This window comes from Sebastes umbrosus, chromosome 9 (assembly GCF_015220745.1).
Source record: "Sebastes umbrosus isolate fSebUmb1 chromosome 9, fSebUmb1.pri, whole genome shotgun sequence".
In the NCBI taxonomy this organism is placed as follows: domain Eukaryota; kingdom Metazoa; phylum Chordata; class Actinopteri; order Perciformes; family Sebastidae; genus Sebastes; species Sebastes umbrosus.
Genome location: NC_051277.1, coordinates 21,335,031 through 21,354,722, shown reverse-complemented (window position 1 = coordinate 21,354,722; position 19,692 = coordinate 21,335,031). Strand labels below are relative to the sequence as shown.

The window sequence follows — 19,692 nt, the reverse complement described above, 5'->3', positions numbered from 1 at the left end:
ATGCTAAATGAAAGGGGCGTTAAAGAGGAGCCCTGCCATTATCATTCACATAAGTGTGTGTTTGTGTATATGGGTGTGTGTACACCAGCGGGTGATTGTTGTGTCTGTTGTAGCTGTGTGTGTACTCTGCAAAGCCCTTGGCTCAGTCAAAAATGAGTAATTTCCATGCCCTATGTTGCGTTACATGTATAATGAAGTGGTTCCTCTCTGCTGAATTTCATTGGTCTCAATACACAAACACAGCAGCTCTTTACGCTCTCTGGGAACAACAGGCAGGTGTGATCAGTAACAACAGGATGACATGGTTCAACACCTCTGCTCCCCACTGACTTCCTCTCACACCCTAGCTCCCACATTCAACCACACCCAGAGCAACAGGCGACACAATCCCCAGTATGTCTGCCAATGTACAGTATATATGTGCACAGATATGTGTGAGTGTGCACGCTCTGTGTTTGTATGGACGTGGGCTTGCACTCTGGTTTTAACCCCTGAATACCTTCACTGAGTTAATAAATTTAACTATAGAAGTGCTCACCTACTCAGACAATTGTAGTTAACCCCAAACAGTCGCTGATAACCCCTGAGCCTAACCCGTGACCTCTGACCTTAACCCCGGGGCTCTTCAAACAAGACATTGGCCTCTAGGGATTCAACACACAGATCTTTAACGGGTTTCTTTTTACTCTCTCTGTTTTGCTTTTTCCTTCTTTGGGTCACACTCTACTCTTCTATCTTATTCTCCACTCTCTCTCTCTCTCTCTCTCTGTTTTTTTTTTTTAAGGCCGCCCCAAGATAATCCTTTGAGCCTGTTTCCTTTAGAGCCCATGAGTTTTCACAACACACAACCCGAGGCTGCTGGTGGTGTACACGTGAGGAGTAAACAGCAATGCATAGATCTGTTTATCTAAACTTCTCTGGGATGGGCGATGTGTACACAGTTAATATTTTACAGCTAATACTTAAACCATATATGCGTTAGGGCTGCGTTATGCTAGAATAGAACTAGTTTGTACGTCATGTTGTCTGACCATTTCAGGAGGCAAAAAAGTGTTTGTAGCTGTTCCAAAGTGAAAAGCGTCATAGAGGGGGTAGATGTTATAATCATTTAAATATGGGGATAAGGGCGCATATTTTTCAGACGGTCTCCCTTTGAAGACTCAGTTGTTCACATGGAAATTGACAGAAATAGTCGTGTAACAAATGCAAAAAGAGCTTGAGAGATAAGTTCAAACCCTGGCTTTTTTCAAGTATGAGATGATTGCCCAGGTAGGAAATAAGAAAAAACTAAATTCTGATACACACAATATATGTTTATTTTTTACTTTACTTAAACTTTTCTCAATTTTTCCCTTTACATTTCTTACAAAATACTGTCAGAATTAGGGCAGGGCAATATGATGATATATAACGTCAAAACAATATAAAAATGTCTATCGTATATATTTTCCTACAGTATATCGCGATAAAAAATAGGCCTATATTTATTTATTTTTTCTATATAATTTCACTTCAGACTATTATGATCATTTTTGAACTCAAGTTCTTGAAATGAGAAAATACTCTCAATTTGTCATGTAGTTAATTCACACAGAGTATACAAAAATAGGCTTAACCATGTGGTTATTACATATAGACTACTTATTTACTGGATTACCAGAAAACATGCTATATTGTGATATTTATTGCAGTCAAGATATGAAATGACCTATTTTGGGATAGAAGATTTTGGCCATATCGACCAGCCCTAGTCAGAATCACGATCATGAAAAGGTTGGGAAACACTGGCAGACTAAAATAGAAACTTTCCAAATGATATCTGTAAGAATAAGAATTTAAAAGTGTTTGTAATTGCATCCATATTGTAATTTCAACAGTCCTCAGGTCCAGCAGAATCAGATTATGTTTATGGGGTTTTGCCATTGTGACCATTTATGTTTACAGTCCACTGCAGTCAGAATTATGCAAGGGATAAACAGGGGTGTGATTCGTTCTAAGTGTGTGTGTTTTGGTGTGTTGTGCTTTGGTTGTCAAGGACAGAGAGTCCGTTATACTGACACCCAGCTTTTGACCTTTGATTTATCATTATTAAAATCAGAACCACTTTGATGACGTGCATTTTCATATATTCGTTGCGTAGTAAATTTCCATGTGCATTGTTTATTTCCACCCATCATTCACTCATGTATAGACTCTGTCTCGGCCTCTTTGTACGTCCTTTAGATCCCGTTCAACAGGTTGAGTGGTTAATGGAGGCTCAAAGAGAGTGATAGGAGGTAATAGTACTAATTGGTGGTGTTTGCAGTGCTTCTAAAGTGGTATATCTGTGTGAGTAAACAGAGGCCTGGTTCTTTTCAATGAGCTCAGCCGGAGTGCTCTCTCTTTCTCACAGCACAGCCTAGCAACAGCCTGTCCTTCCATTTTACTGGGTTTTGACCAAATAACTCAGCTGGCCATCACAACTCTGCGTCGGTCACTCATCCTTTTGTTTCCTCTCTTTTCTGCCTCTGCCAAACATGCCACATCTCCATGTGTCGGGGAGAGAGGAAGGAAGGGAGAGAGGGTTTGCACGTGATTTCCAGAAAGCAGAATGAACCCCATGCTGTCTTCCCATTTATCTGGCCCACATTAAGTCATTTCTCCCTTATTCTGCCCCTCTCCATTAATGGCTTGGAGCTCATCTGGTCTTTTTAAATGCGACAAGAACTGCTGTTGCTACTGACAATGTCTGTTATTGTCCCGTTTAAGGTGACTGTGGGCCCTCGTGTTAAAGAACACTTCATACTCTCAGCAATACTTAAAGGAATAGTTTGACTTTTTGGGAAATACGTTTCCCTTTCAGAGTTAGATGAGATGATCGATACAAATCCCATGTCTTTACTTATCTTAACATAAAGGCTGGAAACAGGAGGAAACAGCTCGTCTGGCTCTGTCCAAAGGTAACAAAATCTGCCTATACCATGCATTTCTAAAACTTGCTAAATAACATGTTAGATCTTGTTTGTTTAATATGTTTAAAGCATTTTGTCCAAATGTCAGTTTTAGACTAACTATATTTAAGTTAATCTAAAGCATTTTGACAGTATGCAACTTTTGGCAGTGCGGTACGCCTTACCTCTCCTCCTGCAAAACAGGCTCTGTCTGATATATATATATATATATATCAGCATTTTAGTTATCAACTGCACCCTGATAGACATGCTGAAACCTGATGTTTTTAGCTATAGCTACAGGCATTTTGTTGGCATTTCAGCCCTTGGCGTGGTTTGGCGCATTGCGATCTGTCTCTATGACGTGTGCCCCAAATGTCCAGTCGACAACTGCTCCAGCTTCACCCACAACACAAGAAGCTGGGCCCTGGGCTCGGGGGTTCTGGGGGCCCAAGGGTGCCTTGTTTTACCAACAGCTCCAGTGCTGCAGCAAAGGGCAGGCTGCATTGTTATGCAACAGTTTAGTGAGGATGAATAGGCTCCAGCACAGGCCCAGTGAATGCCAGTGGAAACGATGGGAAGAGAGTAGCAGCTAGGTTAATCCCAGAGGGAGTCCCCTTTGGGCCTGGTCCTCATAATTCCTCCGTGTTTTCCTTTCAGCCTTTAAATGTGTTGGTTGAATGTCTGTCGTAGCCACAGAGGGAGCAGAAAGGAGGAGGTTGGGTTCTGCGGGTCCAGCAGCAGAGCAGGCTGGTTAATCCCTGCAGCCCCAACACAAGGGCCAGCCAAAACTCCGGGGGTCCCCTCCTCATTTTCCTACTTTGCTAACCTCTCAACTGCTAATCTTCTCTTAACTTCCTCTCCTCTCCACTCCTCTTCTCTCCGCCAGCATGGCCGCCCTCCTCAGGCACTGAGCCAACACTTCCACTGTCTCTCTGTGGGTGACATCACTGGTTGGCAAAGAGAAGCTGGGGGAGAATAATTAGGTTTAGATGGTTGCAGTAACTGTGTGTGTGTGTGTGTACGTGCATATTGAGTGTATGTGTGGTGATGCAGAAGGGAATTTGCATGGCTTTACTCAATATGAAGCACGTAGATGTTACAATCAATACTCAAATGGAACCCAAGAGAAATAATATCTGAATGATTTAATTGCAAGGTTTTAAGCATATTATCAGCATTCATATTTAGTGAGCAAATTATGGGTTGAAGCGACAAAATGCAATAAATTTGTCTCTCTCATACAGTAAAATCGATGGAAAAAAAATGCATTAAAGCCAGAGAGACATGAAGAATGTGTGGTTTGGAGGTAACGGTGATGGTGATGTTGGGGGAGGAAGAGCAGGAGGCCCTGCTTTAATAACTCACTATAGACTCCATACATGACCACCCCAGCAAAGCCCATCCGTTCACTGCCCTTGGTGCTATATACACAGCCTACTTAGGAAGAAGCCTTTGTTTGTGCGACGCGCTTTGTCAACCTCTATTTAGTGGCTCCTTTACAACAGACCTGGCCCTTTGAATATTAACTGTGTGATCACTCTTGCCACACAAGCAGCCGCTCGGGACCCCCCTATCAGCGCAGCCCAGCTCCCCTGCACTCGGCTCCGGGGCTTTGTGCCCAACCACAGCTTGGTATACACATACTCTTGTGGTCTCTCATCAGCCAGTTGGGGAGAAATTTACTTTCCATTGCTTCGCTGACATCATTTATGGAGCGTTTGATTCGTTTCACATACGAGGAGACTCTAAAGCAGGGGGATCAAATATGAGAGGAGTCTTTCATTTTGCAAAAAAAAAGAGTCAAAGAGGGGGAAGAAAAGGGCTGATTTGTCTATGTCGCTTTATGTGTCATTGTGAGCCTCTAGTGGAGTGCGACTGTAATTCTGGCTGGCGTAATGACCGTAGCAGCTGGGGCAGGAAGGCGACTGAGGGTGGGAGAGTCTGGACTGGTGTTTTTGCAGGCCAATAATCCCCTTTATTGAGTCTCAGGAAATCCTAATTGGAGTCGGAAGTGGCTCTAGTGGCCAGATGTGCAAAGACAAACGGAGTCGACCCCAACCCCCGAGGACAAGTGACCACAGGCACCTCAGCCTCCCTGCCACCCTGCTGGGTTTAATTTAAACACAGCACACAGCACACACACAATACACAAGGACATCTGACCACAAGCTTCCCCTCCATCCAACCTGGGGGAATTTAACTTAATCACTACACACATGAGCGTGCACATGCATCCAATACTAAAAATGTGACAGTAGACAGCTTGGTAAACATAGCAAAGCCTCAGCTGCACTTAGGACAGTGTACAAAAACAAAGTGAGGTGCAGGGTTCAGTCATGACTCTCTCAATCGATAAGAGCTGTAGCCAATACTGTTACAAAAGTGCATAGTGGAAATTCTTTAACACTCAATGTACAGAAAGCCTAAAAAAAAGAGGAATAAAGAAGAAAAACGTTTAAACACACATCTGCTCTGACAAAAGAGATGAAAACCACAACAAGTGAAAGCTTCCACAGATAGCTCTTCACAGAGTGGTTTCCTTTCTCCAGAGCCCTCTCATCTTTCTGTCGCCATAATGTTTGCATCATGGTCTAATGGCCTGTCTGTGAACCCCTAAAGTCACATTGAGCAGCAGCAGTGTGTCTTTTACTATCATGTATAACATATGTATGTGTGGGAGTGGATACACTCTAAAAGTTCTCATATACGGAGCAGTCATGTGTGACTGAATTTGGGGGAAAAGAGGGCAAGACACTGGAGATTGTGTCTGTGTTGTCTGTCTCTCGCTGTCTCTCCTTATCAGGCAGGCGGTCTGACCAAAGCCAGAGATCCTTGTCAGGCTGTTCTGGATAACTGCACGTGACCCGAGTGCAGCTGGGAAACCGGGAGAGATCTGAAGAAGCTGGGTTTGATTAGGAATACCTCCCCAGACCTACTGTCCCAGTCTGGGATCAGACCCAGGTGTGTGTATGCGTGCATGTTTTTTTTCCTGCACACTTTGTGTTTAATACTCCCGCAGAGCCGCAGTCACACTGACCTATTTACCCCACCATGGAAATGGCTAAGACCCAGGAGGCCGACCGGACTGGCACAGTAACACTAAGCCCCCATACGGTTATATCGATAGTTTCACATGGAATAGTTTTACAGCCATTTTTACACGCTAAATAAATGGGACATCTGGGCAAAAAATCTATTGTATTGATTTCTTTACATCCGGATTCATGTTCTGCAGTGTGAAAAGCAAACTGCAGCAGAGGTCATTGTGTAGAACTTGATCACCGTAGCAAAAGCACTGTGTCAAACAAATGTCATTTTTGTCGGCGTGTGTGTTTCCAGCTATGATTATGTGTGTGTAAGTTAGGGGAGGAGGGAGCTAATAGCCTTCACCTTTATGTAACCCCTCTTGGGCTTCAAAGCGAGATTACGAAGGGCTAACACTTGATGCATGGCACCCCACCAAACTAAGAGCTGAGCTTCTAAAGACTTGTTTCTGTTGGGGTCTCATGTGTTAAATCTTATTTCTCCACTGAGAGGAAAAGGTAGCTAAGTTTCCTCGAGGCATCAAAGAAATGTCACGCTTATGATCCACCCACTTCCGGACGTTTTCTTGAATCCTTGATCAAGAAAAACAATTCCTCACCATCGTATGTCTTTCTAACTCGGATGCATGTATTTCCCCCTCACACTCACACAGGTTCACACACAAATCTTACACATGAGCACCCTCATGCACATTCATTCACTAAAGAATGGGCTGAGTGAAGCACACAGGCTCTGGAGCTCACTGTTATGCAAAAAGGGGGGGTACCGTTTGGGAGTGGGCCTGTAAACACATCACAGACTGTTTTGTCTCCTCGCAATTTAACTGTCTTGCTGAAACAAGCGGGGGATGCCAAGTTAACTCCTTACTATTCATTAATCAATGTCGTATGCATGAATGCTGGCATAATATGTGGAATTGTGCAGCGTTGTCCGGGACTATAAAGCGGCCGTCTCTCACCAGTGGCATTTCCTTGTATTCTGAGGAGTGCACTGTACTCTGAGAAGTGAGTGACTGAATAGAAAGTGAAGTTTCCTGAGAGAGGTTTATTCTGGCACGGGTACACTATAACATGCCCCGCTGCACCGGCGCAACAATAGCCAGAACTTCGGGGTCGTAACCCCCTAATTACCGCCGAACCCAGAGGTGATGACGACTGCCTGTCAGCGTGGCCTGTGAAAGGGGCTACCTGAGCCGGACTCGGGAGCACCAGGTGACATGGGCCCGGAGCGCTCCAGCACCTCGGATGAAAGGTCGGTGTTGTGAGTCTACATCCCAGCACCTGGGTCATTTCAGCACCCTAGAGGGACTTCTGGTCTCTTGGCTTTCACCTATGGTTCATGGAGGAGATGCACACATCATTTCCCATGTCTGATAGCCATCTGCTCCCTCTCTCAGGTTCTCAATAGCAGACTCTTCTTAGCCTGATCAAGGCCTTCTGCACCAATTACAGATCAGAGTCCTGCCCACTATGATGATAAGCGTGGAATATGAGACTTATCAGGTTGTCAAACTTATCAGGACAAACATTGTAAAGGCACTAAATGAGGCCATTAAAACAATTCTTCAGAAAGATTAACAAGAATTTAAATCTTAGGGTTATTGACTGTGTTGAAGTTCTTAAACCTGCAGTATGCAGAATGTTTTTGGCATCATTGGGCAAAAATTCCATCACAACCTTTCAGCATATTGTAATTCAAGTGTTCTGAGAGAAAACTAGACTTCTGCACCTCCTCATGGCTCTGTTTTCAGGCTTTAGAAAATCTAGCCCGTGATGGGAGACTTTGACCAATCACAGGTCATTTCAGAGAGAGAGCGTTCCTATTGGCAGTTCATTCAACGGAGGCAGCTGTCAATCACTGGCGAACTCCGATCAAACTGTCAAACTAGGCAGCGCTGATCAAATATGAATCAATATTCTGTTACTGTAATGCCTATTTCTCGCCTCAAATGTTTTCAAAAACATCTTGTAGTGAACTGTTTAGCTGTAAAATGAGAAAGTTGCTCTGGCTGCTGGGCGGTGCTTGGTATTTCCTCAACTGATCTCAACATTTCTCATTTTAGAGCTAAACAGTACACTACAAGGTGTTTCTGAAAACATTTTACGTGAGAAATAGGCATTACATTAACAGAATATTGATTCATTCATGATCAACGCTGCCTAGTTTGACCGTTTCATCGGAGATCGCAAGTGATTGACAGCTGCTCAGAGACTGCAAGGCTCCAGCTTGGCTCTGATTGGTTGTTTTCCTCCGGTCTGTGAAATCTTGCAGATGCCATTAGATATAAGACACAAGGAAAGACACAGAGGCACATGCTTTTTTTTCCAGACTACTTGTCTCATGCACTACTGTCAGGATACAGTGACCGTTTTATAAAAATAACTTTTTTTAATCATACTTGCTCCAATTCTACCCACTGCAGCTTTAACACTTTTATCTTTCTCAACATGGCAAACATAGCAGACATTCAGTCCCATCACAACATCTTCAAAGTAGAGTAAAGTGGAGCTAAGATCGAGTGTAACTCCCACCTGAAAACCAGTCAATCCGCCCATGGGAAAACTGGGAGGATACAATAAGGGCATATCAGCGAGCGGGGGCGCGCGCGTCTGCGCGTTCCCGATGGACTGTGTGGAAGTTTCCCTGGAAGTTGGGAGAAAGACAAGAGGACCGCAGCTAGAAGAGGAGCAAGACAACCTATCTGGATAAAGGAGAAACAGAAAGCAAAAGGGCTGGGATTGAAGCTTTATGAAGTCTCCTAAACAATTAAACCTTGAGCTCTTGGTATTTGTGGAGTTATCTGCTGAGGAGTAGGAAGGTAAGAGAAATAACTTATCCTGAACAATGTTTTGTCAACCTTTAATTGAGACATTTTATTGAGGTTAACCTAAAAATGCACAGGGATAAATGAGGACAGGGTTTGTAGCGTAAAACAATGAAAAATGCTGTGAAGTTTTCTTAAATTAAAAGTTATCATAGCTGACGTTAATTTAGTGTTTTTTATTTAGATAGATAGACAGATAGACAGCTTTATTGATCCCCGTGGGGAAATTCGATTGCTACCGAGTCAGACAACAACAAACAAACAACAAAAACAGTATTCACAATACACCAATAAATAAATAACATCATAAGAAGCCCTTTGAGACATAATCAACAGCTGAGAGGTACCATTTGTTTGATAACTCACTTTCCCAGTAACTTTTCACCCTTCCTATGAGCTCGATTTATCAAATAATGTCCCTGCTTATCACAGATCCACTCACATCTCATTGAATGATGCAGAGTGAGATCACCGGCTGCGGCTCCAGCAGCGCGCTCATGAGGCGCGTCGGTGGAACAGTTTGACCATCACGCGTGAAAGTTTCCCAAAAAGTTGTGATTCATGATCAGAGCGCGCGAGAGAGGGCGAGATGTTTTCGGCCAAACGCTAAGCCATTTCATGATTAAAGACTTTTCCTTGAACCAGACACCTGAAACCTCTGAGTCATCCCTAAACTGCATCAGTAATCCTGTTTCAAACTTGCTGGTGCAAGTGTGTGTGTGTGCGTGTGTGTGTGTGTGTGTGTGTGTGCAACCAGCTTTCAGATGTTACCCTCCCATAGCGAGGATGATTCTGAAGCTGCAGACCCCTCTATTTCTCATCTTTGTGGTTTAGCTGTGCATCTAGCCTGTGGTGTATTCTAATTAGAAGGGAGAAGTGTGTGTGTGTGTGTGTGTGTGTGTGTGTGTGTGTGTGTCTGCGTGTGTGTATGCAGTGAAGTGAAACTGAACAGGATGGGACAAGCTGTTCAAACAGGCTACAGAGGGAGGTAGAGCTCGGATTGTACTTTCCCCCAAAACACCTTGAACTTCCACTGAAGGTTGAACCAGGGGTTACGTTTTTTTACGTCCAGCTACTTGTTATGTTACTGGAGTCATGCTACTAATGAAAGGAGAAAAGTGAGGCCAGGTGTCAAGCTCGGGTGAGGTCATTCACCACGGTGAAAGCGGATGTCTTGCGGTTAACAACTCTGGGATGACGCTGATTTCCTCTCGAACCACCTCAAAGAACTCACCAGATACAAACACGGAGCATCACCAGAAATCATCCTCAAGGTTTACCAAACATACATCAGATCAATTTTCGAATATGCAGCACCAGCCTGGACCACAGCCTCACAACACCAAATTCAACAGACTGCAAATCATCCAGAACAAGGCAATACAACTGGCATACCGACTCCCACAACACATCAGCACCCACTACATTCACAGTATGTCCGGACTCAAACCCATCCAAGAAAGAAACACCATCCTCACCCAGAGATATATACAGAGAGCCATCCACAACCCTGCCATGACACAGTTAATCCATGAAAGACAATGGGCCACTAGAACACCCCTCTCCATAATACTCCAAAACAAACCACCCTATTAAACACCATCCTTTTAGCCATCATTCTTTTACTTCTATCCATCTACCTTCCTCTCTCTCTCGCTCTGTGTTCAATAATATCTGAGATAAGATGCCTTGTTGTCTTGTTTTCCCAGGCTGGAACTATTGCTGGACTTTTGAACTATAGAGCACGCTGGAAAAGACGTCACCAACTGACTGACGGAGCAGAGAGACTGCTCACCCGCTACCTCCCCTCCCTCTTGAACCCAGACAGCCTCTATGCTCATCAACCTGACCGTGGCCGTCAAGGAATCTCGTGCCTTTCATGGAACACAGCCTGCCCTTCCCGCCGTCGCCCCCGACACTGTGGAAGTGACAGCCATGGAGCCGCGTCCGGTGCTGGTCACCCCTCCAGCACCTCCGCCGCCCCCACCTCCGCCTCCTCCACCTCCTCCTCCACCCCCGCCTCTACCTGGGTCCTCCTCGCCTTTCAGCCGGGAGGACAGCGCCCGTCGGAGCCGGCTGAGGAAGCTCAACTGGGAGCGCATCCCCAAAGAGAAGGTGGAGGGGAGGAAGAGCGTGTGGAACGGGGCGGCCCCCGGCGAGGACGAGTTCCCCATAGACCTCCACTCTCTGGACGAGCTGTTTAGCCAAAAGGACAGCAAGCCTCAGGACAGAACCAGCACCCTGAGACGCCGGTCGACCCTGCTGCGCTGCAGGTCACCCCAGGACAGCTCGGAAGAGGTCAGATCACGAGGATGGCACTGATATTTTTTTGCAATGTATAAAGACGATGAGATTTCTTGGACTTTTTTCTTCCCCTTACATGTGTCCTTTCCCTCTCTACAGATCTCCCTGTTGGACTCCAAACGCAGTATGAACATTGGAATATTTCTACGCCAGTTCAAGATGTAAGCTTCCTTTTTTACTAACTAGCGCTGAAAGAATTAGAAATGCCAACATTTGCAGATTCCGGCTTCTCATATGTGAGGATTTGCTGTTTTTTTCTGTTTTGTATCATTGTAAATTGCATATATTTGGGTTTGGGCTGCTGGTTGGACAAATCAAGACATTTGAAGACGTCGTATCGGGCTTTGAGAAATTGTTATGGACATATTTTCTCTTTTTTGGACATTTCATAATGAATTGATAATGAATCGTTACAACCCTATTCCTAACAATGTGGTGCACTTGAACAGTTTCAGCCTTTTTGTCTACATTTGCTAGAGGTCGCCATAAGTCAATACCTAAAGAGCAGGAAACACAAGTGTGTCCAACGGTGCCCTGGGGAACAGTACTTCACTTGAGTTGAACTGAAGTGTCTGGCCATATATCAAGGATTGGTGGAGCGTCTGTGTGTGTGTCAGAAGTGTGAAGTCTCATCAGGAGAGAGGATGTCTAGTGTCCGGGAAGGGGACACGAGTATATTGTAGGGGACAGGTGCAGGGGAGGGTGCAAACGGAGCAGCAGGACTGGGGGTCTTGGTTAAGTGGTCGGGTATAGCCCCGAGGAGTCAGAGTTGACACCTGCTGATGCCCTTAAAGAGTGTCTGATGTTAAAGCTGCCCCCTACAGAGAGAGACCCCACTGTTGGCTTGTCATATTCATTCGTCCCCTAAAGCCTGTTTAGCATGCTTTCCTGGCTCAAACAAAGCGCCCCTTCTTCTAATGAATAGGGCTGTTTTAATAATCATTAAAGCACGCTTACATACAGTTTAATGTCTGAAACTTATTGACGTTTGGATGTTTAAAATCATGACATTTGCAGGTAGAAATAATGATACAAAGACAAAGTGGAAAAGAAGTGCTGAGTTGCTATATTGTCACGCCCCCACGTGTTCGTGAAATGTTCACGGAGACTCTATTCAGAGCGGTTCTTTTCTAAACCGGATTTGTCATGACTTGTAGGGAAAGCCATTATGTGGAAAGAGCCTCTTGTGCACACAAACATTGTTGTTGGGAGCTTATTTGCCTGCTGTTCTAAACACAGACGGAACTGCTGTTGAATTGTGGGTGTAGTTTAAACAGAATGTGGTTTTGTATTATCTTTTTTATCATGTGATAGTTCTTTTTATAGGCTATTTCACTCATTTTGTTTGCAGTAGAACTAGTTGGGGCAGATAACATGACGCACAATGAGAGTTTTAAACCACGTTTCCGTTGTCTTCATCTGTTGGCGTCAAATAATTGAAGATGAATGTTGAGCTGTGAGTAAGCCACAGACACAGTAGCGTGCACACAGCGGAGTACGAGCATGTGTGATGGGCTGTAAGCCGAGGGGGTGGGGAGAGGATAATGGAAAACTGCTGGACAGATGTGTCACTCAGAGGAAGTAAGTCAGAGGTCAAACAGTCAGTCAGTCAGTTCAGTTTCTCTTCTTTCACCTTGACATCCCAAAAGCCTTTCAGACACTTTCCCTGCATGTCTGCCTCTTATTTGCCCAGCGGACGGATATGCCACTTTGTGTCGCCAGCGTGGCGTCAACCAACCCTTTCTCCCCGACACTTTGACTGATAAGAGCGGGATAAAGTCTGAACATTGTATGATCAAGGCAAAACAAAGAGCTGATACTGCTCATAACAGGAGTTTTTTGAGGGGTGTCTGGTTGGAAAAAACCCTGAACATGATAACAATGATGTCATACCAAAAACATGTCATCTTTCCGCAGGCCTGCTAAGGAGATAGTTGAGGATATCAGGCACGGCGCTGGAGACCGTTACGGAGCAGAGAAGCTCACGGAGCTCTGCAAATTGCTGCCTGACAATGAGGAGGTAAAGAGTGCCGTATTTTTGGCATACAAATAAAACAGTGACAACCCCCCCTCTTTTCTCCCTCCCTCTTCTCTTTACTCATCATCTGGCTCCGGTTAGGATGATCAAAAGTTTGCCATTACACCATGTCGTATGATGTGGCCTGTTTCCGGAGAAGGATCTCGCTGACAGATATTGGAATTGACTGTTGACGGCATGTTGTTTTTTTTCAATCGAAGCTGCTTCCCAGATTTGACTTCGCATCTGTTCTCTCTCAGGAGTCCCGCCTGAGGAGGTTCAGTGGAGAGCGGAGCTGGCTTGGAGAGCCTGATCTTTTCCTGCTGCTGTTGGTTGAAGTCCCCAGGTACACCCTTTAGTCCAAGATTGGATAAAAATGACCAGAAATATCCTTCCAAACTTTATTTTTATGTGAGACTTGTCCTGCTCTTGTGCTTCACTTTGTGATGACGTGTGCTTGTTTAACTGATGATTGATCAGGAGTTCCTTTTTGTCTCCGTCATCACTCATCCCTGTCATTCATCCATCCATCCATCCGTCCCCCTCTTTCCTCTTCCATTAGTTTTCGGCTCCGTCTGGATGCCATGATCCTGCAACAAGAGTTCGACCCTGCTGTGACCTCTTTGTGTGTGGCAGCCAGATGTCTAAGGGAGGCGGCCAGAGGTAAAGTTAACAGCAGGGAGTTGTGTACACCGCCACTATAAAGAGCTAGGTCCCTTTTAAATGCTCCTATTTAGACTAGAGTTGTTAAGTTTGTACCCAGAATGCAAATGTGATTGTTAGCATTCAGAATAGCTTACTGATTTAGGAGAAACCTGCTTCCAGTTATATCTTTTTTAGTATAAAAGTTAAGCTCAGCAGGCAGCTTGAGTGTCAGTTTTACAAAACAAAGTTGCTGACTCATTTTATGACCTTGACGTCAGCCGCATACACATTCATCCTCATTATTCCTCAACCTTGAGGCACAATATTGAATCTCTTGTCCTCTCTCCTAGAACTGCTGAGCTGTCCTGAATTACACTCCATCCTTCGTTTGGTGCTGAAAGCGGGGAACTACATGAACGCTGTGAGTGCTTCTTTATTTTATCTGTTTTCTTTTCTTTTCTTCAGCCCGACAAAGTCCTTTTATCTGTGTACAATATGCTCAGTCACCAGGGGTCTGGGCGTGTGTTCAGGGGTGTCACTCTGACTGTGCACCTGGGTTTTGTATCATTGTTTGTTTAAAGTTGTCACATGTTGTGTGTGTGTTATTCTGACCTTGTATCTGGCCTCTCAGGGTGGATATGCGGGGAACGCTGCAGGTTTCCGAATTTCATCGCTGCTCAAACTGGCTGACACCAAAGCCAACAAGCCGGGCATGAATCTGCTGCATTTTGTAGCCATGGTAAGATCTGAAAAAAAGAACATCAAATTAGAGAAGTAAGGGAAAACAGCTATATTTAAAAAAAAATTTAAGCACTATTCTTTATGATGAGGATGTACATTGTGTGTAAAGGTATTTGTGAAAAGCTGGACCTCTACATTAAAAGGTGTGAATATTTCTGGTTGAAAAAATGTATGGGGAAATAACAATTTGCACAGTTTTTGCAAGAAACAATCGTTTCTGCCCACAAATTGTTTAGAGGACAGTAGCCTCTCGAGCCTGCTCCGCCAAGCATGTTATTTTGTCAACATTTGCAAATGACGTGCTGCTTCTTTAGAAACAATGGCTGGATAATCATTTGCGTTTGTCTCCACAGGAAGCTGTGAAAAAGGACCAGAGTTTACTGTCATTTCCCAGCCAAATAGGCCATGTGGGCTCCGCCTCCAGGTCAGTCTCTTCCCAAAACTCTGATCCAACAGCGACCGTCTGGGGGGATATACAAGCCCTGCTTAATAACACCAGTGCACCCCAACATGCTGCTAAAACAAACCTAATGTAAATGTATTACATTCTTGTATCAGAACAAGGCGCCAAGCTGTTAGCAATGGCTAGCTGCCTTAGAGAAAGTGGGTCATGACAACATTGATACTCCAGGCCAATATTAAAGCTCTGCAGGAGAATTTATCTGCAAGCTCAGGAATGACCATCCTTATTCTGCTTGTGGCAGCTGCCAATTCTCTGGTGCTTGCTGTTGTTTCCCTTTTCCCTGGTGTTTTTTTGGTTGAATTGCTGAGTGATTAGAGGGTTATTCAGTTCACCTGTTGCGCAGGGTGTGCGCATGCAGGTTTCCTGCATGCCACTGCAATCTTTTTTTTTGGTGCATGGAGTTCATTTCAAAATGTTGAATTCCTGGAACCTATGGATCATTTGCAATCATTTTAGGGCTGTCATTCAATTAAAATATTTATCCACGTTTAATCGCATGATTGTCCATAGTTAATTGGGATTAATGGCAAATTAATCTGACATTATTTTATCTGTTCAAAATATACCTTAAAAGGAGATTCGTCAAATATTTCATACTCTTATCAACATGGGAGTGGGCAAATATGCTTGCTTTATGCAAATGTATGTATATATTTATTATTGGAAAGAAACTAACAACACAAAACAATGACAAATGTCCAGACAACTTGTCCAGAAACCCTCACAGTTACTGCATTTAACATAAAAATATGCTCAAATCATAACATGGCAAATGCAAGCCCAACAGGCAACAACAGCTGTCAGTGTGTCAGTGTGCTGACTTGACTATGACTTGCCCAAAACTGCATGTGATTACCATAAAGTGGGCATCTCTGTAAAGGGGAGACTCGTGAGTACCCATAGAACCCATTTTCATTCACATATCTGAAGGTCAGAGGTCAAGGGACCCCTTTGAAAATGTCTTTGACAGTTTTTCCTCACCAAAATTTAGCGCATGTTTGGAGCGTTATTTAGCCTCCTTCTGGACAAGTTAGTTATGACATGGTTGGATTCCTTGGGTTTTCTAGTTTCATATGTCAGTATCTACACTCTAGCTTTAAAACTGAACCCTCTACAACCTAAAAATCGCAAGTTGCGTTAATATGTTAAAGAAATTAGTGGCATTAAAACAAATTTGCGTTAACGCTTTCTTATCGTGTTAACTTTGACAGCTCTAATTCACTTATTACCTATTTTTGGTTGTGAGATCTTTCTCAAGATATGTTGCGCAGCTATTTCTGTACAGTTCTTATTATAATTGTGTATTATATGTCCTCTCTTTCTGTGCAGGTTGAGTGAGGAGTCTGTGCTTGAGGACTTGTCCAAGTTAAAAAGTAGAGTGGTGGCCCTCAAGGCAAACATCCAGACTGAGGCGGAAATTCAGCAGCATACACAACCTTTCCTAGAGGTATGAAACCTTGATCTAGTCTGTATATTTAAATGGTATGTGCTGTTTCAAAAGATCACTGTGTAATCTTTGCTTGTGTGCAGATGGCTGAGGAGCGTCTGAAGGAGGCAGAGGACGAGGTGGAGGGCATGAGGATGTCTAGTCAGGCTCTGGTGGAATTCTTCTGTGAAGATGACAGCACCTTCAAACTAGAGGAGGCCTGCAGGGTCTTCCATTCGTTTTGCCTCCGCTTCCAAAGAGCCGTGCAGGTTAGATTTAGAAATCAATCTGTTGATAAAAATGTGTATATTGCCAAAAATGGCAGAGATTGAACAGCATTAAGAGTCACTGACTCTTTCCCTTTTTCACAGGAGAACGCAGAGCGGGAGCTGAAAGAGCAGAAACGTCTGGAGCGTCAACGTGAGATCGGAGAAAAGCGTCGCTCTCTGGCCATCTGTACGGACCTGGAGGCGGGTCTCAACCTCGCCAGAGAGCCTCAGAGTCAGGAGAACCAAGGTGAGCTGGAGAAACTGCTGGAGAAGAACCTGAGCCACACCTGGAGCCGACGTAGCCTGAGGAGCTCCGAGTCCCGCAGACACTCCCAATACCTCCACGGTGACGGCCATCTCCATAACTCACCCAGGCTCAAGAGCTTCCCCGAGCTGGGCAGCAGCCCCACGTCGACCAGTTATCACTCCAACAGCTCCTCTGACCACGAGACCACTGCTGTGTTTTGTAGCTCCCCAGAGACTGACGGCACACCCTCCCCCATCGACCAAGAACCTGTTCCGGGTAGAGGGAGCAGGTCTCAGCACATATTTAGTCCCTCTCAGCATAGACGTGGCTTCATGGCCAAGCAGCACGGGTTTGAGAGCATTTCTTATGCGATGCAAGGCCTATCGAAGACAACAGGGCTTGAAAAAGAAGCAGAGATTTCACATGAACATGTGGTTTCGATGACCACCGGATCTTCACCGAGTTCCTGTACAAACTCTGCTGCTATACCCACCGATAAAACTGTTAAAAACCAGACCCCCACTCACAGGCATAGGTTTGGCCTACAAGTGACAGACAATACTCGCCCTGTTCAGAGTAAATCTAACGGCTCTTGTGTTGACGAGTCCGCACCTCGCTCTCTTCATACAAGTGGAATACTTTCTCACGGTGACAGCAGGACTGGGTTGTTAAGGTACCAGAGATCTGAGAGCCAATCACAAGCATCTGTAAACGCTCTAGAGAGGGTCCAGTCACAACCGCAGGCAGCAGAGATGCCCACCGTAACAACAACAACTGCTGTAATGCCTTTGCATGATGCGGGTTTAACAAAGCACACGGAAGTGGCTTCCACACCTGTGGAGGAGAACTGGATGCCCTCCAGTCTACCGGAGTTCAGCCAATCGCAGCCAGAGGAGTACCCCGATTTGCCAAGTCCTGAGAAGGAGGCGCCGAGGCCGTACCCCCGTGTGGGTGAAACACTGGAGTGCCACACTCTGGTGAAAGGCCTCCGATCCTATGATGCCATGTCACCCCCGACCTCTCCACTCCCACGACCCGCGCCGAGCCTCTGCTCCAAGTGGAGGAAAGAGAGGGAGGGCGACCTCCGAGCGGGGATGACTCCAGGGTCTCCTACATCAAAGGAGGAGACTAGAACTGTGAAGGTCCCTGTGCGTAGTGGAATAGGGGCGAAAAGGGGACTTGTGTCACGTGCGGGACCTTCCAGCAGCACGGGTATTCCCAAGGTGCGCTCCAAAACCGAGCCTTCAAATGGAGCCCCGACCCCCGTTAACCCAACCACTCCCAGCCGGCTGTCTAGTCCTCGCAGCGTGTCCATGCGCTCGTCTCCTATCTCACGGCCCGCCGCTGTTCAGACAGAGGTGAAACGCAGTAGTAGCACACGGGAGAGGACTGTCAGTGAGTCACAGACTCCAGGGAAACCCGCCTTAACACGCAGGACCTCGGACAGATCCGTCCCAGAGAAAGTCTCAGGCAGCACCCAGCCAGCCTTCGTCAGAGGAAGTCCTCTCCGTGTGTCAAAACGAGTCGCCCCAAACTCCGAGATTCAGGCGGCCTCCCAGCCTCGCACCGCCCACAGCCCATCCTCCGCCACGGCCAAGACCATACGCACAACTGTCGTATCTGCTACCCGAACTAAAACCGCCAAGACGACAAGCACGAGTACCTCTCCTGCCGGCTCTACAATTCCCACAGCTTCACGGATACCTGGTCCCAAAATGCCTCGAGCTGCTGCAGCTCCGCCACTGTGGAGGTGATGGGAGTGAATAAGTCTACTGTACAGTCTTTTCACACTTTACATGCCTTTATGGATTTCACTCTAAATATAATTGCTGGTCTTAAACAACTCTAAATTCAACTTTTATGAAATTTGTATGTAGTTCTGTGTGCTTCTGCATATGTGAGAGGGAGCTGCACTGGAAGCATCGGGGACAATTGATCTCATGTGCTTCACCCAATAGCAGAGTAAATCCTACCTCTTTTTACACCCATCTCTGTCCTTTGCAGGCAATAGGACACCACAAGAGCACTCATCTTACAGTAACGGTAAAACAACAAAGTGACATTACTGTGCCTAGTCCGTACAAGTGTGCTTTGACAAAAAGTGTAATTTGGGAAACTGTTTCAATCTCTTGAAAAAGGTTGTTTGTCCAAATGTTTTGAATGCTGTGATCCCTCCGCTAAGTGATCACTGTGTTCTCACACTGAACTCGGTACAATATTGAACTGTTTATCCTCTAGTCGAGAGGTCTCATTGTTCTGATGCACTTTACAAACTGAAGAAGAGGCAGCGAGGAGATGATTACTGTAATATTTGTCATTTTTTTATTTTGTATCAAAAGATTCTATAACTTTATTGAATAGCATTGGTTGTTATTCACTGTATTATGTGGCTTTATAAAAAAAAGAGAAGATGAATAAAGACTGTGTTCTGAATAGTAGTTTCTGTCTCTGCGAATAAGCGCTCCTCAGTTAAATTAAAAAGTACCTCTGTGTGCTGATACATATTAACATCTGTTCAAGTTCTTGCTTTGAGAGCTTTCATTTCCAAGGTCCCCACTCTTCCTCATCAACTCTTGCATCTTGCTGTCCTGTCTTCTCGTCACCCTCATTTTTCTCTCGTCTGAACTCCCTCTCGCTGCATCTCTTGACACAGTCACCCCCCATCTCTGTCAGTGGCTGTTGTCATGGAAATGCTACAGACGTCCCGGGGAATCTCCTGGCAGAATAGTGGGGTGCAAGGGGTTGGGGGTGGAGGTTGACTGTGGGTGTAGGGTCCCA

The 19,692-nt window shown here is 45.1% G+C and overlaps 1 protein-coding gene across 2 annotated transcripts; it reads left to right on the top strand.

Moving 5' to 3' along the window:
* Nucleotides 1–3,164: 3,164 nt before the first annotated feature.
* On the top strand, nt 3,165–19,352 carry fhdc2 (FH2 domain containing 2). 2 transcript variants are annotated; one of them, XM_037781093.1, is made up of 12 exons: nt 3,165–5,894; nt 10,512–11,100; nt 11,206–11,267; nt 13,024–13,126; nt 13,384–13,469; nt 13,686–13,786; nt 14,119–14,189; nt 14,400–14,507; nt 14,863–14,933; nt 16,302–16,419; nt 16,503–16,667; nt 16,770–19,352. In XM_037781093.1, exons 2-12 carry the CDS (start codon nt 10,636–10,638, stop codon nt 18,666–18,668), a joined length of 3,249 nt encoding a protein of 1,082 aa, XP_037637021.1. In that variant the 5' UTR covers nt 3,165–5,894; nt 10,512–10,635; the 3' UTR covers nt 18,669–19,352. The 2 variants fall into 2 exon arrangements, with proteins under 2 accessions (XP_037637021.1, XP_037637020.1); XM_037781092.1 differs by lacking the exon at nt 3,165–5,894 and adding an exon at nt 8,595–8,796.
* The last annotated feature ends 340 nt before the right edge of the window (nt 19,353–19,692 follow it).